The following is a 14,217-nucleotide window of genomic DNA, read 5'->3' as shown; positions in this document are numbered from 1 at the left end:
TCCCCTGGCGGGGGCGGGGCCTTCCCGGCGGTCACGTGGGCTCGGCGGAGGCGCTTCCGCGAAAAAGCGGCGGCGGGATCGTGTCGCCGCGCCCCCGGGGTCACCGGGACCCCCCCCCCCCCCCCCGGGGTCACCGGGGTCACCGCCCCCTCCCCCCCCGCCATGGAGGACGGTGAGTCCCGCCCCTCCCCCCCCCATCCGGGGGTCCCGCGCGGACCCCGCGTGACGTCACGGGGGCGGGGGGAGGGGGCGTCAGTAGGTTCCAGGGTTAACACGGGGGTTAAGGGGCGTCAGTAGGTTCCAGGGTTAACACGGGGGTTAAGGGGCGTCAGTAGGTTCCAGGGTTAACACAAAGGGGCGTCAGTAGGTTCCAGGGTTAACACGGGGGGAGGGGGCGTCAGTAGGTTCCAGGGTTAACACAAAGGGGCGTCAGTAGGTTCCAGGGTTAACACGGGGGTTAAGGGGCGTCAGTAGGTTCCAGGGTTAACACAAAGGGGCGTCAGTAGGTTCCAGGGTTAACACGGGGGTTAAGGGGCGTCAGTAGGTTCCAGGGTTAACACGGGGGTTAAGGGGCGTCAGTAGGTTCCAGGGTTAACACGGGGGGTTAAGGGGCGTCAGTAGGTTCCAGGGTTAACACGGGGGGAGGGGGCGTCAGTAGGTTCCAGGGTTAACACGGGGGAGGGGGCGTCAGTAGGTTCCAGGGTTAACACGGGGGGTTAAGGGGCGTCAGTAGGTTCCAGGGTTAACACGGGGGTTAAGGGGCGTCAGTAGGTTCCAGGGTTAACACGGGGGTTAAGGGGCGTCAGTAGGTTCCAGGGTTAACACAAAGGGGCGTCAGTAGGTTCCAGGGTTAACACGGGGGTTAAGGGGCGTCAGTAGGTTCCAGGGTTAACACAAAGGGGCGTCAGTAGGTTCCAGGGTTAACACGGGGGTTAAGGGGCGTCAGTAGGTTCCAGGGTTAACACGGGGGTTAAGGGGCGTCAGTAGGTTCCAGGGTTAACACGGGGGTTAAGGGGCGTCAGTAGGTTCCAGGGTTAACACGGGGGGTTAAGGGGCGTCAGTAGGTTCCAGGGTTAACACGGGGGGAGGGGGCGTCAGTAGGTTCCAGGGTTAACACGGGGGGAGGGGGCGTCAGTAGGTTCCAGGGTTAACACGGGGGGTTAAGGGGCGTCAGTAGGTTCCAGGGTTAACACGGGGGTTAAGGGGCGTCAGTAGGTTCCAGGGTTAACACGGGGGTTAAGGGGCGTCAGTAGGTTCCAGGGTTAACACAAAGGGGCGTCAGTAGGTTCCAGGGTTAACACGGGGGTTAAGGGGCGTCAGTAGGTTCCAGGGTTAACACAAAGGGGCGTCAGTAGGTTCCAGGGTTAACACGGGGGTTAAGGGGCGTCAGTAGGTTCCAGGGTTAACACGGGGGTTAAGGGGCGTCAGTAGGTTCCAGGGTTAACACGGGGGTTAAGGGGCGTCAGTAGGTTCCAGGGTTAACACAAAGGGGCGTCAGTAGGTCCCAGGGTTAACACGGGGGTTAAGGGGCGTCAGTAGGTTCCAGGGTTAACACAAAGGGGCGTCAGTAGGTTCCAGGGTTAACACGGGGGTTACGGGGCGTCAGTAGGTTCCAGGGTTAACACAAAGGGGCGTCAGTAGGTTCCAGGGTTAACACGGGGGTTACGGGGCGTCAGTAGGTTCCAGGGTTAACACGGGGGTTAAGGGGCGTCAGTAGGTTCCAGAGTTAACACGGGGGTTAAGGGGCGTCAGTAGGTTCCAGGGTTAACACAAAGGGGCGTCAGTAGGTTCCAGGGTTAACACGGGGGTTAAGGGGCGTCAGTAGGTTCCAGGGTTAACACGGGGGTTAAGGGGCGTCAGTAGGTTCCAGGGTTAACACGGGGGTTAAGGGGCGTCAGTAGGTTCCAGGGTTAACACGGGGGGAGGGGGCGTCAGTAGGTTCCAGGGTTAACACGGGGGGAGGGGGCGTCAGTAGGTTCCAGGGTTAACACAAAGGGGCGTCAGTAGGTTCCAGGGTTAACACGGGGGTTAAGGGGCGTCAGTAGGTTCCAGGGTTAACACAAAGGGGCGTCAGTGGGTTCCAGGGTTAACACGGGGGGAGGGGGCGTCAGTAGGTTCCAGGGTTAACACGGGGGTTAAGGGGCGTCAGTAGGTTCCAGGGTTAACACAAAGGGGCGTCAGTAGGTTCCAGGGTTAACACGGGGGTTAAGGGACGTCAGTAGGTTCCAGGGTTAACACGGGGGTTAAGGGGCGTCAGTAGGTTCCAGGGTTAACACAAAGGGGCGTCAGTAGGTTCCAGGGTTAACACGGGGGTTAAGGGACGTCAGTAGGTTCCAGGGTTAACACAAAGGGGCGTCAGTAGGTTCCAGGGTTAACACGGGGGGAGGGGGCGTCAGTAGGTTCCAGGGTTAACACGGGGGTTAAGGGGCGTCAGTAGGTTCCAGGGTTAACACAAAGGGGCGTCAGTAGGTTCCAGGGTTAACACGGGGGTTAAGGGGCGTCAGTAGGTTCCAGGGTTAACACGGGGGTTAAGGGGCGTCAGTAGGTTCCAGGGTTAACACAAAGGGGCGTCAGTAGGTTCCAGGGTTAACACGGGGGGTTAAGGGACGTCAGTAGGTTCCAGGGTTAACACGGGGCTTAAGGGACGTCAGTAGGTTCCAGGGTTAACACAAAGGGGCGTCAGTAGGTTCCAGGGTTAACACGGGGGTTAAGGGGCATCAGTAGGTTCCAGGGTTAACACGGGGGTTAAGGGGCGTCAGTAGGTTCCAGGGTTAACACGGGGGTTACGGGGCGTCAGTAGGTTCCAGGGTTAACACAAAGGGGCGTCAGTAGGTTCCAGGGTTAACACGGGGGTTAAGGGGCGTCAGTAGGTTCCAGGGTTAACACGGGGGGAGGGGGCGTCAGTAGGTTCCAGGGTTAACACGGGGGTTAAGGGGCGTCAGTAGGTTCCAGGGTTAACACGGGGGTTAAGGGGCGTCAGTAGGTTCCAGGGTTAACACAAAGGGGCGTCAGTAGGTTCCAGGGTTAACACGGGGGTTAAGGGGCGTCAGTAGGTTCCAGGGTTAACACGGGGGTTAAGGGGCGTCAGTAGGTTCCAGGGTTAACACGGGGGTTACGGGGCGTCAGTAGGTTCCAGGGTTAACACGGGGGTTAAGGGGCGTCAGTAGGTTCCAGGGTTAACACAAAGGGGCGTCAGTAGGTTCCAGGGTTAACACGGGGGTTAAGGGGCGTCAGTAGGTTCCAGGGTTAACACAAAGGGGCGTCAGTAGGTTCCAGGGTTAACACGGGGGTTAAGGGGCGTCAGTAGGTTCCAGGGTTAACACGGGGGTTAAGGGGCGTCAGTAGGTTCCAGGGTTAACACGGGGGTTAAGGGGCGTCAGTAGGTTCCAGGGTTAACACAAAGGGGCGTCAGTAGGTTCCAGGGTTAACACGGGGGTTAAGGGGCGTCAGTAGGTTCCAGGGTTAACACAAAGGGGCGTCAGTAGGTTCCAGGGTTAACACGGGGGTTAAGGGGCGTCAGTAGGTTCCAGGGTTAACACAAAGGGGCGTCAGTAGGTTCCAGGGTTAACACGGGGGTTAAGGGGCGTCAGTAGGTTCCAGGGTTAACACGGGGGTTAAGGGGCGTCAGTAGGTTCCAGGGTTAACACGGGGGGTTAAGGGGCGTCAGTAGGTTCCAGGGTTAACACGGGGGGAGGGGGCGTCAGTAGGTTCCAGGGTTAACACGGGGGTTAAGGGGCGTCAGTAGGTTCCAGGGTTAACACGGGGGGAGGGGGCGTCAGTAGGTTCCAGGGTTAACACAAAGGGGCGTCAGTAGGTTCCAGGGTTAACACGGGGGGTTAAGGGGCGTCAGTAGGTTCCAGGGTTAACACAAAGGGGCGTCAGTAGGTTCCAGGGTTAACACGGGGGTTAAGGGGCGTCAGTAGGTTCCAGGGTTAACACGGGGGTTAAGGGGCGTCAGTAGGTTCCAGGGTTAACACGGGGGTTAAGGGGCGTCAGTAGGTTCCAGGGTTAACACAAAGGGGCGTCAGTAGGTTCCAGGGTTAACACGGGGGTTAAGGGGCGTCAGTAGGTTCCAGGGTTAACACGGGGGTTAAGGGGCGTCAGTAGGTTCCAGGGTTAACACAAAGGGGCATCAGTAGGTTCCAGGGTTAACACGGGGGGTTAAGGGGCGTCAGTAGGTTCCAGGGTTAACACAAAGGGGCGTCAGTAGGTTCCAGGGTTAACACGGGGGTTAAGGGGCGTCAGTAGGTTCCAGGGTTAACACAAAGGGGCGTCAGTAGGTTCCAGGGTTAACACAAAGGGGCGTCAGTAGGTTCCAGGGTTAACATGGGGGTTAAGGGGCGTCAGTAGGTTCCAGGGTTAACACGGGGGGTTAAGGGGCGTCAGTAGGTTCCAGGGTTAACACGGGGGTTAAGGGGCGTCAGTAGGTTCCAGGGTTAACACGGGGGTTAAGGGGCGTCAGTAGGTTCCAGGGTTAACACGGGGGGAGGGGGCGTCAGTAGGTTCCAGGGTTAACACAAAGGGGCGTCAGTAGGTTCCAGGGTTAACACGGGGGTTAAGGGGCGTCAGTAGGTTCCAGGGTTAACACAAAGGGGCGTCAGTAGGTTCCAGGGTTAACACGGGGGTTAGGGGGCGTCAGTAGGTTCCAGGGTTAACACAAAGGGGCGTCAGTCGGTTCCAGGGTTAACACGGGGGTTAAGGGGCGTCAGTAGGTTCCAGGGTTAACACGGGGGTTAAGGGGCGTCAGTAGGTTCCAGGGTTAACACGGGGGGTTAAGGGGTGTCAGTAGGTTCCAGGGTTAACACGGGGGGTTAAGGGACGTCAGTAGGTTCCAGGGTTAACACGGGGGTTAAGGGGCGTCAGTAGGTTCCAGGGTTAACACGGGGGTTAAGGGGCGTCAGTAGGTTCCAGGGTTAACACAAAGGGGCGTCAGTAGGTTCCAGGGTTAACACGGGGGTTAAGGGGCGTCAGTAGGTTCCAGGGTTAACACAAAGGGGCGTCAGTAGGTTCCAGGGTTAACACGGGGGTTAAGGGGCGTCAGTAGGTTCCAGGGTTAACACAAAGGGGCGTCAGTAGGTTCCAGGGTTAACACGGGGGTTACGGGGCGTCAGTAGGTTCCAGGGTTAACACGGGGGTTAAGGGGCGTCAGTAGGTTCCAGGGTTAACACGGGTGTGTGTCGGGAGGGGGGGCTGAAGGGTTGGGGGGGTCACGTGACACCCCCCTTGTCCCCCCCCCCAGTGACCCCCCCGGAGCTCCTGCCCTTTCTGCTGCAGCAGGACTGGGGTGAGTGGGGACCCAGGCGTTCGGGGACACACACACACACACCCCCGGACGCCTGGGTCCCTTTATGGTGGGGGGGGGGGGGGGGGTCCCCAAACTCCTGTGTCCCTTTCTGGGGGTGGGTCCCCCCTCCCGGACGCCTGGGTCCCTTAATGCACTCCTGGGTCCCCCCTCCCGAACTCCTGGGTCCCTCCCGAACTCCTGGGTCCCTCCCGGACTCCTGGGTCCCTTAATGCACTCCTGGGTCCCCTTCCCGGACTCCTGGGTCCCCTTCCCGGACTCCTGGGTCCCTCCCGAACTCCTGGGTCCCCCCTCCCAGACGCCTGGGTCCCCCCTCCCGGACTCCTGGGTCCCGCTTCCCGAACTCCTGGGTCCCCCTTCCCGAACTCCTGGGTCCCTTAATGCACTCCTGGGTCCCTCCCGGACGCCTGGGTCCCTCCCAACCTCCTGGTCCCTCCCGGACGCCTGGGTCCCTCCCGGACGCCTGGGTCCCCGCAGGCGGCCCGTCCCCGTCCCCGTCCCCGTCCCCGTCCCCGTGGGTCGAGATCCTGGAGCAGCCGCGGCCTCGGGGGCTTCGGTTCCGCTACAAGTGCGAAGGGAGATCGGCCGGGAGCATCCCCGGGGAGCACAGCACGGACGGCAACCGCACGCACCCCACCATCCGCGTGAGTACCAGTACGGACCAGTACGGACCAGTATAGACCAGTATAGACCAGTATAGACCAGTATAGAGCAGTACAGACCCCTATGGAACCCAGGAACCCATCCCCACTCCCCCCATCCCCGGGGAGCACAGCACGGACGGCAACCGCACGCACCCCCCCATCCGCGTGAGTACCAGTACGGACCAGTACGGACCAGTATAGACCAGTACAGACCAGTATAGAGCAGTACAGATCCCTATGGAACCCAGGAACCCATCCCCACTCCCCCCATCCCCGGGGAGCACAGCACGGACGGCAACCGCACGCACCCCACCATCCGCGTGAGTACCAGTACGGACCAGTACGGACCAGTATAGACCAGTATAGACCAGTATAGATCACTAGAGCCCAGTATAGACCAGTATAGACCAGTATGGAACCCAGGAACCCATCCCCACTCCCCCCATCCCCGGGGAGCACAGCACAGACGGCAACCGCACGCACCCCCCCATCCGCGTGAGTACCAGTACGGACCAGTACGGACCAGTATAGACCAGTATAGACCAGTACAGACCAGTATAGAGCAGTATAGATCACTAGAGCCCAGTATAGACCAGTCTGGAATTTGGGAACCCATCCCCACTCCCCCCATCCCCGGGGAGCACAGCACGGACGGCAACCGCACGCACCCCCCCATCCGCGTGAGTACCAGTACGGACCAGTACGGACCAGTATGGACCAGTATAGACCAGTATAGACCAGTATAGAGCAGTACAGACCCCTATGGAACCCAGGAACCCATCCCCACTCCCCCCATCCCCGGGGAGCACAGCACGGACGGCAACCGCACGCACCCCCCCATCCGCGTGAGTACCAGTACGGACCAGTATAGACCAGTATAGACCAGTATAGAGCAGTACAGACCAGTATAGAGCAGTACAGACCCCTATGGAACCCAGGAACCCATCCCCACTCCCCCCATCCCCGGGGAGCACAGCACGGACGGCAACCGCACGCACCCCCCCATCCGCGTGAGTACCAGTATGGACCAGTATAGACCAGTATAGACCGGTATAGACCAGTAGAGATCACTATAGATGAGTATAGACCAGTATAAACCAGTATGAACTGGGAGGGATTTATAGCCCTTGTAGACCCCCCCACCAGCCCCAAGAACCCACCCCCCAGCTTCCCCACCCCCTTCCCAGTATAAACCAGTCCAAGCCAGTATAAACCATTATAAACCAGTATGAACCCGTATAAACTAGTATGGATCAGTATAAACCAGTATGAACTGGGAGGGATTTATAGCCCTTGTAGACCCCCCCCCAGCTCCAGGAACCCACCCCCGGCTTCCCCACCCCCTTCCCAGTATGAACCAGTCCAAGCCAGTATAACCCAGTATAAACCATTATAAACCAGTATGGATCAGTATAAACCAGTATGAACTGGGAGGCATTTATAGCCCTTCTAGACGCCCCCCCGACCCTAGGAACCCACCCCCCGGCTTCCCCACCCCCCTCCCAGTATAAACCAGTCCAAACCAGTATAACCCAGTACAAACCAGTCTAACCCAGTCTAACCCGGTGTCCCCGCAGGTGAACAACTACCGGGGCCCGGGGCGCGTGCGGGTGTCGCTGGTGACCAAGGACCCCCCCCACCGGCCCCACCCCCACGAGCTGGTGGGCCGCGGCTGCCGCGACGGCGCCTTCGAGGGGCCCCTGGACCCCACGCGCAGCGTGCACAGGTGCCCGGACGCCTGGGTCCCTCCCGGACGCCTGGGTCCCTCCCGGACGCCTGGGTCCCTTCCCGGACGCCTGGGTCCCTTCCTGAACTCCTGGGTCCCTCCTGAACTCCTGGGTCCCCTCCCGGACGCCTGGGTCCCCCCCCGGACGCCTGGGTCCCTCCTGAACTCCTGGGTCCCTCCTGAACTCCTGGGTCCCCCCCCGGACGCCTGGGTCCCCTCCCGGACGCCTGGGTCCCTCCTGAACTCCTGGGTCCCTCCTGAACTCCTGGGTCCCCCCCCGGACGCCTGGGTCCCTAATGAACTCCTGGGTCTCCCCCCGGACGCCTGGGTCCCTAATGAACTCCTAGGTCCCCCTGGACGCCTGGGTCCCTTCCCGAACTCCTGGGTCCCCCCCCCGGATGCCTGGGTCCCCCCCCGGACGCCTGGGTCCCTCCCGAACTCCTGGGTCCCCCCCCCGGATGCCTGGGTCCCCCCCCGGACGCCTGGGTCCCTCCCGAACTCCTGGGTCCCTCCCGAACTCCTGGGTCCCTCCCGGACGCCTGGGTCCCCCCCCCGGACGCCTGGGTCCCCCCCCGGACGCCTGGGTCCCTAATGAACTCCTGGGTCCCCTCCCGAACTCCTGGGTCCCTCCCGAACTCCTGGGTCCCCTCCCGAACTCCTGGGTCCCTCCCGAACTCCTGGGTCCCCTATTTGGGTCCCTCCCCGAACTCCTGTGTCCCTCCCGAACTCCTGGGTCCCCTATTTGGGTCCTTTATTTGGGTCCCCTCCCGAACTCCTGGGTCCCTCCCGCACTCCTGGGTCCCCCGGACGCCTGGGTCCCCCCAGCTGAGCCCGCCCACCCCGGTTTTGGGGGCAGTTTCCAGAATTTGGGGATCCAGTGCGTGAAGAAGCGGGAACTGGAGGCGGCCGTGGCGGAGCGGATGCGAACCAGTACCAACCCCTTCAACGGTACTGGGAGCACTGGGAGCACTGGGATGGACTGGGGGGGACACTGGGGGGGACTGGGAGGGACTGGGATGGACTGGGAGGGACTGGGAGGGACTGGGAGGGACTGGGATGGACTGGGAGGGACTGGGAGGGACTGGGATGGACTGGGGGGGACTGGGATGGACTGGGGGGTGACTGGGATGGACTGGGATGGACTGGGATGGACTGGGATGGACTGGGATGGACTGGGGGGGACTGGGGGGCGACTGGGATGGACTGGGAGGGACTGGGAGGGACTGGGATGGACTGGGATGGACTGGGATGGACTGGGATGGACTGGGGGGGACTGGGGGGCGACTGGGATGGACTGGGGGGGACTGGGATGGACTGGGATGGACTGGGATGGACTGGGATGGACTGGGATGGACTGGGGGGGACTGGGGGGCGACTGGGATGGACTGGGAGGGACTGGGAGGGACTGGGATGGACTGGGATGGACTGGGGGACACTGGGATGGACTGGGATGGACTGGGATGGACTGGGAGGGACTGGGATGGACTGGGGGGGACTGGGATGGACTGGGAGGGACTGGGAGGGACTGGGAGGGACTGGGATGGACTGGGGGGCGACTGGGATGGACTGGGATGGACTGGGATGGACTGGGAGGGACTGGGATGGACTGGGATGGACTGGGGGGGGACTGGGATGGACTGGGATGGACTGGGATGGACTGGGAGGGACTGGGATGGACTGGGATGGACTGGGATGGACTGGGGGGGACTGGGATGGACTGGGATGGACTGGGGGCAACTGGGATGGACTGGGAGGTGACTGGGATGGACTGGGATGGACTGGGAGGGACTGGGATGGACTGGGATGGACTGGGGGACACTGGGGGGGACTGGGATGGACTGGGATGGACTGGGATGGACTGGGAGGGACTGGGGGGGACTGGGATGGACTGGGATGGACTGGGAGGGACTGGGATGGACTGGGATGGACTGGGAGGGACTGGGAGGGTCTGGGATGGAACTGGGATGGAACTGGGAGGGACTGGGATGGACTGGGATGGACTGGGGGACACTGGGGGGGACTGGGATGGACTGGGATGGACTGGGATGGACTGGGAGGGACTGGGAGGGTCTGGGATGGAACTGGGATGGAACTGGGAGGGACTGGGATGGACTGGGATGGACTGGGATGGACTGGGATGGACTGGGGGGCACTGGGAGGGACTGGGATGGACTGGGATGGACTGGGATGGACTGGGATGGACTGGGGGGGACTGGGATGGACTGGGAGGGACTGGGATGGACTGGGATGGACTGGGAGGGACTGGGAGGGACTGGGATGGACTGGGATGGACTGGGATGGACTGGGATGGACTGGGGGGGAACTGGGATGGACTGGGATGGACTGGGATGGACTGGGGGGGACTGGGATGGACTGGGATACTGGTCCGTACTGGTTCATACTGGTCTGTACTGGTTCCTATGGGTTTGTACTGGTCTGTACTGGTTCATACTGGTTCTTACTGGTGTATACTGGTCCCAGTGCCCCCCGAGGCGCGGGGGGGCGACTACGACCTGGGGGTGACTGGGGGGTTCCTATGGGTCTGTACTGGTTCCTATGGGTCTGTACTGGTCTGTACTGGTCTGTACTGGTCTGTACTGGTTCATACTGGTTCTGACTGGTCCGTACTGGTCCCAGTGCCCCCCGAGGCGCGGGGGGGCGACTACGACCTGGGGGTGACTGGGGGGTTCCTATGGGTCTGTACTGGTTCCTATGGGTCTGTACTGGTCTGTACTGGTCTGTACTGGTCCGTACTGGTTCATACTGGTTCTTACTGGTGTATACTGGTCCCAGTGCCCCCCGAGGCGCGGGGGGGCGACTACGACCTGGCCGCCGTGCGCCTCTGCTTCCAGGTCTGGCTGGGGGAGGGGCCGGGGGGGCTGCGGCCCCTCCCCCCCGTGCTGTCCCAGCCAATCTACGACAACCGTGAGTGAGCTGCCCCGCCCCCCCGCCCCGCCCCCCGGCCCCTCCCCCCCACCCTGACCCCGCCCCCCATCCCTCAGCCCCTCCCCCACCCGGACCCCCCGCCCCTCCCCCCGGCCCCTCCCCCCACCCTGACCCCCCCGCCCCTCCCACCCACCCCTTGTGTGGACCCCCCCATGACCCCTGACCCCATGTGTGACCCCCTGTGACCCCACGTGTGACCCCCCCATGACCCCCCACATGTGACCCCCGTGACCCCATGTGTGACCCCACATGTGACCCCCCATAACCCCACGTGTGACCCCCCGTGACCTCCCCGTCACCCCATGTGTGACCCCTGGTGACCCCTGACCCCCCATGACCCCACGTGTGACCCCCCATGACCCCTGACCCCACGTGTGACCCCCCCATGACCCCACGTGTGACCCCCCCATGACCCCCTGTGACCCCATGTGTGACCCCCTTGACCCCATGTGTGAACCCCCATGACCCTTGACCCCCCGTGACCCCACATGCGACCCCATATCTGACCCCTGTGACCCCCTGTGACCCTACGTGTGACCCCATATGTGACCCCTGACCCCCGTGACCCCATGTGTGACCCCTGACCCCCCGTGACCCCACATGTGACCCCATATCTGACCCCCTGTGACCCCATGTGTGAACCCCCATGACCCTTGACCCCCCGTGACCCCACATGTGACCCCCCATGACCCCACATGCGACCCCATATCTGACCCCTGTGACCCCCTGTGACCCCACGTGTGACCCCATATGTGACCCCTGACCCCCCGTGACCCCATGTGTGACCCCCTGACCCCACATGTGACCCCCTGTGTGACCCCCCATGACCCCATGTGTGACCCCTGACCCCCCGTGACCCCACATGTGACCCCATATCTGACCCCCTGTGACCCCATGTGTGACCCCATGACCCCTGACCCCCAGTGACCCCACATGTGACCCCCCATGACCCCACATGCGACCCCATATCTGACCCCTGTGACCCCCTGTGACCCCACGTGTGACCCCATATGTGACCCCTGACCCCCCGTGACCCCCGTGTGACCCCCCATGACCCCACGTGTGACCCCATGACCTCATGTGTGAACCCTATGACCCCTGACCTCATGCGTGACCCCCTGTGACCTCACATGTGACCCCACATCTGACCCCCATGACCCCACGTGTGACCCCACATGTGACCCCCATGACCCCACGTGTGACCCCACGTGTGACCCCATGTGTGACCCCCATGACCCCCCATGACCCCCTGTGTGACCCCATAACCCCATGTGACCCCACGTGTGACCCCATGTGTGACCCCCGTGACCCCTGACCCCGTGCCCCTTGACCCCAGGCGCCCCCAGCACGGCCGAGCTGCGGATCTGCCGCGTGAACCGGAACTCGGGCTCGTGTCGGGGGGGGGACGAGATTTTCCTGCTCTGCGACAAGGTCCAGAAAGGTCAGAGCCCGGACGCCTGGGTCCCCCCGGACTCCTGGGTCCCCCCCGAACTCCTGGGTCCCTCCCGAACTCCTGGGTCCCTCCCGAACTCCTGGGTCCCTTCAGAACTTCTGGGTCCCCCCAAACCCCTGTGTCCTCAAACTCCTGTGTCCCCGGACGCCTGGGTCCCTCCCGAACTCCTGGGTCCCTCCCGAACTCCTGGGTCCCTCCCCTGAACTCCTGGGTCCCTCCCGAACTCCTGGGTCCCTCCCCGAACTCCTGGGTCCCCCCCGAACTCCTGGGTCCCTCCCGAACTCCTGGGTCCCCCCCCCGAACTCCTGGGTCCCTCCCCGAACTCCTGGGTCCCCCCCCGAACTCCTGGGTCCCCCCCGAACTCCTGGGTCCCTCCCGAACTCCTGGGTCCCTTCAGAACTTCTGGGTCCCCCCAAACCCCTGTGTCCTCAAACTCCTGTGTCCCCCGGACGCCTGGGTCCCTCCCGAACTCCTGGGTCCCTCCCGAACTCCTGGGTCCCCCCTGAACTCCTGGGTCCCCCCCAATCCCCCTGGCTCGGTCCCGGACGCCTGGGTCCCCCCGGACGCCTGGGTCCCTCCCGAACTCCTGGGTCCCCCCTGAACTCCTGGGTCCCCCAACCCCCTGGGTCCCCCCTGGCCACCTGGCCCGGTCCCGGACGCCTGGGTCCCCCCCGAACTCCTGGGTCCCCCCTAACCCCTATGTCCCCCCCGTCCCCCTGGCCCGGTCCCGGACGCCTGGGTCCCCCCCGGACGCCTGGGTCCCCCCAAACCCTTGGTCCCCCCTGAACTCCTTGGTCCCCCCCGAACTCCTGGGTCCCCCCGGACGCCTGGGTCCCCCCGCAGAGGACATCGAGGTGTGTTTCTGCGCCGAGGGCTGGGAGGCCAAGGGCTCGTTCGCGGCGGCCGACGTGCACCGGCAGGTGGCCATCGTGTTCCGCACGCCGCCCTTCCGCGACCCCGCGCTGCGCCGCCCGCTCACCGTGCGCCTGCAGCTGCGCCGGCCCAGCGACCGCCAGCGCTCCCCGCCCATGGACTTCCAGTACCTGCCCCACCAGGGTACGCTGGGGCACGCCTGGGGTCCCCTGGGGCACACCTGGGTCCCCTGGGGCATGCCTGGGTCCCCTGGGGTACTCCTGGGTCCCGTTTGGGGTCCCCTGGGGCATGCCTGTGGCCCCTGGGGCACTCCTGGGGCCTTTTGGGGCACTCCTGGGTTCCTTTTTGCAACCCTAGGGGTACTCCTGGGTCCCTTTTAGGGCACGCCTGGGTCCTTTTGGGGCACTCTTGGGTCCTTTTTGCAACCCTAGGGGCATGCCTGGGTCCTTTTGGGGCATGCCTGGGTCCCCTGGGGCACTCCTGGGTCCTTTTTGGGGCACTCCTGGGTTCCTTTTTGCAACCCTAGGGTACTCCTGGGTCCCCCTGGGGCACTCCTGGGGCCTTTTGGGGCACTCCTGGGTTCCTTTTTGCAACCCTTGGGGCACTCCTGGGTCCCTTTGGGGCACGCCTGGGGCTCACTGGTTGTTACTGGGGGTCACTGGGGGGGTCACTGGGGGTCACTGGTTGTTACTGGGGGTCACTGGGGGGGTCACTGGGGGTCACTGGTGGTTACTGGGGGTCACTGGGGGGGTCACTGGGGGTCACTGGTGGTTACTGGGAGGTCACTGGTTCTTACTGGTGGTTACTGGGAGGTCACTGGTTCTTACTGGTGGTTACTGGGGTTCACTGGGGGCGTCACTGGGGGTCACTGGTGGTCACTGGGAGGTCACTGTTTCTTACTGGTGGTCACTGGGAGGTCACTGGTTGTTACTGGTGGTCACTGGGGGGGTCACTGGGGGTCACTGGTTGTTACTGGGGGTCACTGGGGGCGTCACTGGGGGTCACTGGTGGTCACTGGGAGGTCACTGGTTTTACTGGGGGTCACTGGGGGGGTCACTGGGGGTCACTGGTTGTTACTGGGGGTCACTGGGGGGGTCACTGGGCGTCACTGGTTCTTACTGGTGGTCACTGGGAGGTCACTGGTTTTACTGGTGCAGGTGACCTCGAGTGCATCGAGGAGAAGCGGAAACGCACCCGCGAGACGTTCCGGGCGCTGGTGCAGAGCAGCGGGCTGCCGGTAACGGGGGGGGGGACTGGGGGGACTGGGGGGACT

General features: G+C 63.1%; 1 protein-coding gene across 1 annotated transcript; it reads left to right on the top strand.

Moving 5' to 3' along the window:
- Window positions 1–34: 34 nt before the first annotated feature.
- RELA (RELA proto-oncogene, NF-kB subunit) lies at window positions 35–14,191 on the top strand (the record flags this gene model as incomplete). Its single annotated transcript, XM_082076441.1, has 9 exons — window positions 35–172; window positions 5,240–5,284; window positions 5,780–5,946; window positions 7,524–7,672; window positions 8,529–8,620; window positions 10,466–10,597; window positions 11,955–12,059; window positions 12,915–13,127; window positions 14,102–14,191. Coding segments are annotated over exons 1-9 (1,003 nt in total), but the record flags the coding sequence as incomplete, so codon positions are not given.
- Window positions 14,192–14,217: the final 26 nt, after the last annotated feature.

Source organism: Streptopelia decaocto (genome assembly GCF_964273445.1).
Source record: "Streptopelia decaocto genome assembly, contig: SUPER_28_unloc_1, whole genome shotgun sequence".
Classification (NCBI taxonomy): domain Eukaryota; kingdom Metazoa; phylum Chordata; class Aves; order Columbiformes; family Columbidae; genus Streptopelia; species Streptopelia decaocto.
The sequence above is the reverse complement of the archived record's forward strand: the minus strand, read 5'-3'. Positions and strand labels throughout refer to the sequence as shown.